The 9862-nt window shown below is 50.0% G+C and overlaps 1 protein-coding gene across 1 annotated transcript; it reads right to left on the minus strand.

Moving 5' to 3' along the window:
* Nucleotides 1–4707: 4707 nt before the first annotated feature.
* On the minus strand, nt 4708–7277 carry LOC134945815 (E3 ubiquitin/ISG15 ligase TRIM25-like). Its single transcript, XM_063935327.1, has one exon. The coding sequence runs from the start codon at nt 7242–7244 to the stop codon at nt 5679–5681; it is 1566 nt and encodes a 521-aa protein (XP_063791397.1). The 5' UTR covers nt 7245–7277; the 3' UTR covers nt 4708–5678.
* Nucleotides 7278–9862: the final 2585 nt, after the last annotated feature.

A 9862-nucleotide genomic window follows, 5' to 3' on the forward strand; every position in this document is an offset into this window, starting at 1 on the left:
TCATTAATTATTTATACTGGCGGAGGTTAGGACAGTGCCGTGGCACTTATGTCCCCTCTAGCCAGTTTAAAAATGAGGATTTATGCTGCCCAGGGCACCTCCCCCCGCACCCTGCAGTGCTGTGTGTGTGGGAGCATGGCGCGCAGTCTGCCTTCCGCTGCGCGGTACCGCAGAATGCCGGCACTGAAGAAGTCTTCTTTCTTCTGCTACTCACCTGTCTTCTGACTTCTGGCTGCAGGAGTGAGCATCTAGGCGTACCCAGCGATCAGCACCCTCAGGAGCTAATGGTGTCCTGTCAGCAAGAAGCAGAGCCCTTGAACTCACTGGAAGTTGGTCATACTTCTCTCCCCTAAGTCCCACGATGCAGGGAGACTGTTGCCAGCAGCCTCCCTGAAAATAAAAAACCTAACATAAGTCTTTTGAGAGAAACTCAGTAGAGCTCCCCTGTAGTGTGTCCAGTCTCTCTGGGCACAATTCTAAAACTGGAGTCTGGAGGAGGGGCATAGAGGGAGGAGCCAGTTCACACCCTTTGAAAGTCTTAAAGTGCCCATGTCTCCTGCGGATCCCGTCTATACCCCCATGGTTCTAATGGTGACCTCAGCATCCTCTAGGACGTATGAGAAAGGCAGAAAAGAAAAAATGGTGTTTCATTCTATGTCAGAGCTTGCAGAGAGACAAGCATTGTTTAGTAAATAGACAATACTTATTTAGGTTGTACGTGACTGTCACAACTTCGAATGTCCTTTTATCCCCTGAGATGTGCTGGGATTGGCAGAGCGAATCACATGAGGTAAAGCTGGAAAGACATTGGTGTTTCAGTGGTCAGCTGACCGAATCCAATATGGCGGCGGCCATCACCCGGAGCTGACAGGAATGCTGTGGGGAACCCCAAAATGGCAGATACTCTGGGGACACCATCTTAGCCACAGGAGATATCCGGAGGAATTGGTGGTCTCTAAAAAAGTGCAGCATGATGCAGAGGTAAGCGCTGGCGTGCTGCATGCCAAATTCTGATTTTGGGATCGTGCAGGGGGCTGTTAGCGTCCATAAAGACAGTGCAGGAGACTGTTAGCGGCCTTAAGGACAGTGCAGGGGGCAGTTAGTGGCCATAATGAGAGTGCAGGAGGCTACTAGCAGCTGTAAGGACAGTGCAGGAGGCTGCTAGCAGCTGTAAGGACAGTGCAGGAGGCTACTAGCAGCTGTAAGGACAGTGCAGGAGGCTGCTAGCAGCTGTAAGGACAGTGCAGGAGGCTACTAGCAGCTGTAAGGACAGTGCAGGAGGCTACTAGCAGCTGTAAGGACAGTGCAGGAGGCTGCTAGCAGCTGTAAGGACAGTGCAGGAGGCTACTAGCAGCTGTAAGGACAGTGCAGGAGGTTACTAGCAGCTGTAAGGACAGTGCAGGAGGCTACTAGCAGCTGTAAGGACAGTGCAGGGGGCTACTAGCAGCTGTAAGGACAGTGCAGGAGGCTACTAGCAGCTGTAAGGACAGTGCAGGGGGCTACTAGCAGCTGTAAGGACAGTGCAGGGGGCTACTAGCGGCTGTAAGAACAGTGCAGGGGGCTACTAGCAGCTGTAAGGACAGTGCAGGAGGTTACTAGCAGCTGTAAGGACAGTGCAGGGGGCTACTAGCAGCTGTAAGAACAGTGCAGGAGGCTACTAGCAGCTGTAAGGACAGTGCAGGAGGCTGCTAGCAGCTGTAAGGACAGTGCAGGAGGCTACTAGCAGCTGTAAGGACAGTGCAGGGGGCTACTAGCAGCTGTAAGAACAGTGCAGGGGGCTACTAGCAGCTGTAAGGACAGTGCAGGGGGCTACTAGCAGCTGTAAGGACAGTGCAGGAGGCTACTAGCAGCTGTAAGGACAGTGCAGGAGGCTACTAGCAGCTGTAAGGACAGTGCAGGGGGCTACTAGCAGCTGTAAGGACAGTGCAGGAGGCTACTAGCAGCTGTAAGGACAGTGCAGGGGGCTACTAGCAGCTGTAAGGACAGTGCAGGGGGCTACTAGCAGCTGTAAGGACAGTGCAGGGGGCTACTAGCAGCTGTAAGGACAGTGCAGGAGGTTGTTAGCGGCCGTAAGGACAGTGCAGTGGCCTGTTAGCAGCTGTAAGGACAGTGCAGGGGGCTGTTAGCAGCTGTAAGGACAGTGCAGGGGGCTGTTAGCAGCTGTAAGGACAGTGCAGGGGGCTGTTAGCAGCTGTAAGGACAGTGCAGGGGGCTGTTAGCAGCTGTAAGGACAGTGCAGGGGGCTGTTAGCAGCTGTAAGGACAGTGCAGGGGGCTGTTAGCAGCTGTAAGGACAGTGCAGGGGGCTGTTAGCAGCTGTAAGGACAGTGCAGGGGGCTGTTAGCAGCTGTAAGGACAGTGCAGGGGGCTGTTAGCAGCTGTAAGGACAGTGCAGGGGGCTGTTAGCAGCTGCAAGGACAGTGCAGGGGCTGTTAGCAGCTGTAAGGACAGTGCAGGGGGCTGTTAGCAGCTGTAAGGACAGTGCAGGGGGCTGTTAGCAGCTGTAAGGACAGTGCAGGGGGCTGTTAGCAGCTGTAAGGACAGTGCAGGGGGCTGTTAGCAGCTGTAAGGACAGTGCAGGGGGCTGTTAGCAGCTGTAAGGACAGTGCAGGGGGCTGTTAGCAGCTGTAAGGACAGTGCAGGGGGCTGTTAGCAGCTGTAAGGACAGTGCAGGGGGCTACTAGCAGCTGTAAGGACAGTGCAGGGGGCTACTAGCAGCTGTAAGGACAGTGCAGGGGGCTGTTAGCAGCTGTAAGGACAGTGCAGGGGGCTGTTAGCAGCTGTAAGGACAGTGCAGGGGGCTGTTAGCAGCTGTAAGGACAGTGCAGGGGGCTGTTAGCAGCTGTAAGGACAGTGCAGGGGGCTGTTAGCAGCTGTAAGGACAGTGCAGGGGGCTGTTAGCAGCTGTTAGGACAGTGCAGGGGGCTGTTAGCAGCTGTAAGGACAGTGCAGGGGGCTGTTAGCAGCTGTAAGGACAGTGCAGGGGGATGTTAGCAGCTGTAAGGACAGTGCAGGGGGCTGTTAGCAGCTGTAAGGACAGTGTATAAGTCTGGTAATAGCCAGGTATGTAGCCATTGTCACTGCTGATATGGTGATCCTATTCGGGATGCTGGTGCCAGGACTGTGATCAGTGTTGAGATTCCGGCGTCAGGATTTCAATAGCCAGGATCCCGACCGTCAGGGTCCTGACTGGATCCCCTGTCAATATTACTTAGGCCAATATCCCATTTGCCCTGGTAAATTACTGCGGCTAATTAGCGCTCCCAAGGCTATCCTATTAGCCGTTAGCTGATATTTATCAAGGCCAAATCCCCAATAAGTTATTTTTTTTTTGCTTCAAAAATATATAGGTCCACAGCTTTTCGCAGACCTAATGTATTTACACAAACCAGGAGAAAGAGGATAGATACAAATACTGCAAGAAACCCCCATTATCCACAGGGCTAATAGGATACCCCCTTAACATAATAATATTCTTCAAACAATTCTGTCTGGGAAAGGACTGCTTTACCTACATAACAGTGGCTCCCAAACTTGGAGCCGTGGCACCCTGGGGTGTCTCAGGACACTTGCAGGGGAGCCCTGGGTTGCACCAATTCAAATAGTGGGCAGTACGGACTGTGTAATGGTCACCATTACTGCCTCACAGCACTGAGGTCATGGGTTCGATTCCCACCATGGCTCTAACTGTTTGGAGTTTGTATATTCTCCCCGTACTTGAGTGGGTTTCCTCCGGGTACTCCAGTTTCCTCCCACAATCCAAAAATATACTGGTAGGTTAATTGGCTACCTACAAAAATTAACCCTAGCATGAATGTGTGTGTCATACTTGCCTACCCTCCCGGAATGGCCGGGAGGCTCCCGAAAAACGGGTGACCCTTCCGGCCCCCCGGAAGAGCAGGCAAGTCTCCCAATTTACGGGGGTCACCCCCTTTCCGCCGCCCACTTAACGAGTAAAGTGGGCGGTCCGGGCAGGTGATGATGCGATTCTTGTTGAATCGCGTCATCGTAACCACGCCCCTGCTGTATAATGCCGGCAATCGTGGCATTACACAGCGGGGGCGTGGCTTAAATGACGCTGTTTGGAAGCCACGCCCCATTCCTCCTCTGGCCTGCCCCCGATCCGCCCTCTGTCACGCCCCCGTTTCGCCCTCTGTCACGTCACCTCAGGCCCCACCCACCCCTGCTGAGCCGACAGGCTGCTCTCCTCCGGAGAGAGCAGCCCAGAAGTCGGCAACCATGGTGTGTGTGTGTGTACATGTGATAGGGAATATAGATTGTAAGCTCCACTGGGGCAGGGACTGATGTGAATGGCCAAATATTCTCTGTAAATCGCTGTGGAATATGCGTGCGCTATATAAATAACTGATAATAAATAAATAATAGTGGGGCAGATTTATTAACCTGGAGAAGGCATAAGGAAGTGATAAATGCAAGGTGATAAATACACCAGCCAATCAGCTCCCATATGTAAATTAACAGTTAGGAACTGATTGGCTGGTGCATCTTGCACTTAACACTGCTTTATCACTGGTTTATCACTTCCTTATTCCTTCTGCAGGTTAATACATCTGCCCCAATGTATGATCAATGTAATAAGGTGGCTGCTAATCATAAACTTCTGTATGTGGACAAACGGAAGCGAATCCTGTCTCCATTAGATGACTCCTACTTTTATAAATACACAAATAAAACCGGGACACTCACGTAATAATATATATAATTATCTCCATTTATATTTCCTCCTGCGCACCAAAAGCATCATTATCAGTGATAACAGACTATTCTCACCACACGTGTTATCCACATACATACATACACGTAACATGAAATTCCCACCCTATCATGTACAGAGGAAAATAAAGGCTAAGCTGGGAAATCTGGTTTATATCAAAGCCACCTACAGACACTTAAAGTAAGTCCGTTGCTTCTACATACCCTCCTGCAATAATTATTTTATTCATTTCCCTTTACTTCCCTTGTATATGACACATCTATCTATGGCCCTCATTCCGAGTTGTTCGTTCGGAAAATTTCATCGCATTGCAGGGATTTTCCGCTTAGTGCGCATGCGCAATGTCCGCACTGCGACTGCGCCAAGTAAATTTGCTAAGAAGTTTGGTTTTTTACTCACGGCTTTTTCATCGCTCAGGCGATCGTAGTGAGATTGACAGGAAGTGGGTGTTTCTGGGCAGAAACAGGCCGTTTTATGGGCGTGTGGGAAAAAACGCTACCGTTTCTGGGAAAAACGCGGGAGTGGCTGGAGAAACGGAGGAGTGTCTGGGCGAACGCTGGGTGTGTTTGTGACGTCAAACCAGGAACGACAAGCACTGAACTGATCGCACAGGCAGAGTAAGTCTCGAGCTACTCAGAAACTGCACAGAGATGTCTTATCGCAATGTTGCGAATCTTTCGTTCGCAATTTTAAGAAGCTAGGATTCACTCCCAGTAGGCGGCGGCTTAGCGTGTGCAATGCTGCTAAAATCGGCTTGCGAGCGAACAACTCGGAATGAGGGCCAATGTACTGTAACCCAAAGCAACAAAAACACATAACTCTGCATAATAAAAACATGTCTGGAAAGCACAAAATAAATTTTTTTTTGAAAGTGCTTCAAAAAAATAACAGAAAGGCATAAACAATTGAAAAGGGGACAGAAGTGTATTACCTCATTAATGTATCTAGCTTATAATTCTAACCCAGCCATCCTCCCATACCCCAAAGGCAGTGTGCAGGGACTCAGTGAAGGTGGCGGAGAAGGTGTGTAAGTGTCTGATGGGGTCACACAGCTGATAGAAGGACAGACGCCCGGCCTCATAGTCCAGGTATATCCCCATTGTCTGCACAGGAGACTCAAGCTTCAGATTAGTATGCACAGAATTGTGTATCACTGTGTAACCATCATCCGACATACGCAAACACCAGGACTTGCTATTGTCTCCAATGCGTGACTGCTCTCCTTCCCTTTCAGTACTAGAATAAGCCACTCCAACCCGCCAATACTTTGATGCGCTGACTCCCACTTCCCAGCAATGTTGTCCTGAGCCAAATCTTGTGCTGCTGAGGACCATAGGATAATCTGTAAACCTCATTCTACTCTGTGGGTAATTTAGGTCTATTGTAGACACGGATGCAGATTTTAAGTCCCCTGATACAGAAAGGTAACCATTAGCTGTATTTATGTCAAGTAACATATTTGCAGCCTCAGGTATACAGGACCCTCTTTTTCCAGCAGTCAGAATATCAGATAATCCTGAGTGCAAGGTCACTGAGATCAGACACTCGTCCAGATCATCCACAGGATAAGTCATTGTGACATAATTTTCTGTGTCATTTTCCTTCTCATATGTGTCAGATTCTCGGTCCTGTAAGACAGTCAGTGGGTCAGTAGCGTTACACAGCTCCTCAATGTGACCCATCCTCCTGGACAGCTCATCCTTCTGTTCCTCCAGCTGCCTGATCAGATCAGAGATTTGCAGAGAAATCCTCTCAGTCTGCTTGGAGACCTCACTCAGGACTCTCCCCTCTAGGACGTCCAACTTCCTCCTGATGTCCATAAACAAGTCAGTGACCTTCCCTGTGACAACAGCAGCTTTCTCCTCTATCTCTGTCCTGCGTTTCTGCAGACTCTGCACATGTTCCTCAGCCTCTACTCTGCTTGCAGTCAGTTTCTCCAGACGGTTTCTCAGCTTCACAAGCTTGGTCTTCATGGCCTCATCCAGTGACTCCACCTGGTGTCCTTTGTGTGATCCTATTACACAGCAGGTAGCACAGACACAGGCAGCATCCTCACAGCAATGGTACTCAAGAAGTTTTTTGTGAATTTGACATTTCCTGTTGCTCAGTGATGATGTTGGGTCAATTAGAGCATGATCTACTGACTTGTTGTGTGCAGTCAGGTGGCCCTCACACAGGGACATCTCACACTGCAGACACTGCTTCACAGCCGGTACAGGAGCGTCCATGCAGTAAGTACAGAAGGTCTGGGTCTCCTCCGGCTCTGGGTGATTACATAGGAAACTTTCCACAATGTTACTCAGCTTCCTGTTCTTCTCCAGTGCAGGACGTTCCTGATACTCTGCCCTGCACTCCGGACAGGAATAGACTCCAGCCCCCTCCTGTGTATCCAGCACCCTCACAATACAGTCCTGGCAGAAGTTGTGCCCACATCTCAGAGATACAGGGTCTGTATAAAGGCTCAGGCAGATGGAGCAGCTCAGCTCCTCTTTCAGACACACAGACGCCATTCTGCAACAAAGAAAGTGAAACTAGTGTGTGTAGGGGGGAGGAGGAGCAGAGGTGTGTGTTGGGGGGAGGAGAAGCAGTTGTGTGTGTAGGGGGGAGGAGGAGCAGAGGTGTGAGTTGGGGGGAGGAAGAGCAGCAGTGTGTGCTGGGGTGGAGGGTGAGGAGGAGGAGGAGGGGAGGGAGGAGAGAAGAAGTAGTGTGTGTTTTGGGGGGGTGAAGCAGCAGCAGTAGAGGTGTGTGTTAGGGTTAGAGGGTGAGGAGCATTTTGGTTACTGTGTCCTAGCCTTCAGGCTAATTAACCCTATACTGGGATATTTCTATCTGCAAATGTGTGGCATTGGGAAACATATTATGTACTGAAAGGTTATGGTTGGTGGGAAAAGTCTGATTGAGCATTACAATGCTGACAATACAAAGTGTTGTTAGTTATACATGTAAATGTTCAGCACTGATCCAATAGTAGATCAATACCTGCTGGAAAAAATCACTAGTGCAAATCTTTTACACTGAGCCTTTCACACCTGTAACACTCATATAGTGAATAGTGCAGTATGATGATAGTAATACAATCTCCCATCTTTGCAGTGACAATAATAATAGCAGTAAGCTATTACACACCTGCTTTGTAAATGAGAGGCAGAATTGTTTTATTGTATCCTGGAAGAAACAGTCAGCCCGAGTACTGACTGTCAGAGAGCGGCAGTATTAGTAATAGGTTTTTGTTACGGAACTGCAACAATAGTGAAGGTAAAGGGCCCTACTCACTCGGCGATGCGCCGCCGAGGTGCCCGACGGCCGATACGGCCGACGAGCAACCCGGCGGCGGGGGGGGGGGGGAGATCGTCCATATTGGCCTGCATGCACAGCCGACGGGAGATCAGCGATGAACGAGCGCGGGGCCGCGCATCGTTCATCGCTGGAGTCTCCACACTGAAAGATATGAACGAGTTCTCGATCATTTATGAACAAGATCGTTCATATCTTTCAGAATATCGGCCAATGTGTGTAGGGCCTATAAGACATGACCAGGGCTGTTTCTAGCCAATTTGGCTCCCAGTGCAAGATTTAAAAATGCCCCCCCCCCCCCCCCCCCTCACCACCCATAACATAAAAACAAATGTGCCCCCCCTTTGATAAAAAAAAACAAGCCTCGGCCCTCATTCCGAGTTGTTCGCTCGCAAGGCGATTTTTGCAGAGTTGCTCACGCTAAGCCGCCGCCTACTGGGAGTGAATCTTAGCATCTTAAAATTGCGAACGAAAGATTCGCAATATTGCGATTACAAACTTCTTAGCAGTTTCAGAGTAGCTTCAGACTTACTCGGCATCTGCGATCAATTCAGTGCTTGTCGTTCCTGGTTTGACGTCACAAACACTCCCAGCGTTCGCCCAGACACTCCCCCGTTTCTCCAGCCACTCCCGTGTTTTTTCCGGAAACGGTAGCGTTTTTTCCCACACGCCCATAAAACGGCCTGTTTCCGCCCAGAAACACCCATTTCCTGTCAATCACACTACGATCGCCTGAGCGATGAAAAAGCCGTGAGTAAAAATACTAACTTCATAGCAAATTTACTTGGCGCAGTCGCAGTGCGGACATTGCGCATGCGCACTAAGCGGAAAATCGCTGCGATGCGATGAAATTTACCTAGCGAACAACTCGGAATGAGGGCCCTTGTGCATGCTCTCTGCAAGGGGGCGTGGACTAATTTTAATGGGCGTGGCCTCGTCTGAAAAGACAACCTCACACCCCAGTATTTGACCCTGCACCAACAGATCACGCCCATCATAGGAAAAAAAATTCTACCATATTAAGCCCCACACAGTAATGCCCCCTGCACCATATTATGCCACACACCGCAATGCCCTTGATACATTAAATCCCCACATTACGGCAATCAGAGTCCCCATTTTATACATTACGGCAGGCAAGAGTCCCCATTTTATACATTACTGCAGGCAAGAGTCCCCATTTTACACATCACGGCAGACAAGAGTCCCCATTTTACACATCATGGCAGACAAGAGTCCCCATTTTACACATTACAGCACACAGAGTCCCCTTTTTACACATTACGGCAGGCAAGTGTCCCCTTTTTACACATTATGGCAGGCAAGTGTCCCCATTTTACACATATGGCAGGCAAGTGTCCCCTTTTTACACATTATGGCAGCTAAGTGTCCCCATTTTAGAGAGAGAGAGAAAGAAAGAAAGAAAGAAAGAAAGAAAGAAAGAAAGAAAGAAAGAAAGAAAGAAAGAAAGAAAGAAAATACTTACAGAGGCGATTCCCACTCTTCGGCCCGCCTTACCAGTCGCTCATCGCACCGGCCGCCTCTCCCTCTTCTTAGCTTGGCTCACCCTCCTCCTCAGTACTTCGCTTGGGGGGAGGCGGAGTTTCGCGGAATGACGTGGTTACGTTGTGACTTCATGACGCAACCGCGTCATTCCACGAAACTCCGCCCCCTGAGCTGGGTACTCGGGGAGAGGGAGGAGGGGGAAGCCAGGGAGCCGCAGTCAGTGCCGCGGCGGGCACCCCGAGCGATTGCACGGCTCACCCGCCCCAAGAAACGGCCCTGGACATGACAGAACAATGAAACAGGCATTTAACTCTCAGTACCGCAGCAA

The sequence above is a fragment of the Pseudophryne corroboree genome, chromosome 7 (genome assembly GCF_028390025.1).
Source record: "Pseudophryne corroboree isolate aPseCor3 chromosome 7, aPseCor3.hap2, whole genome shotgun sequence".
NCBI lineage: Eukaryota > Metazoa > Chordata > Amphibia > Anura > Myobatrachidae > Pseudophryne > Pseudophryne corroboree.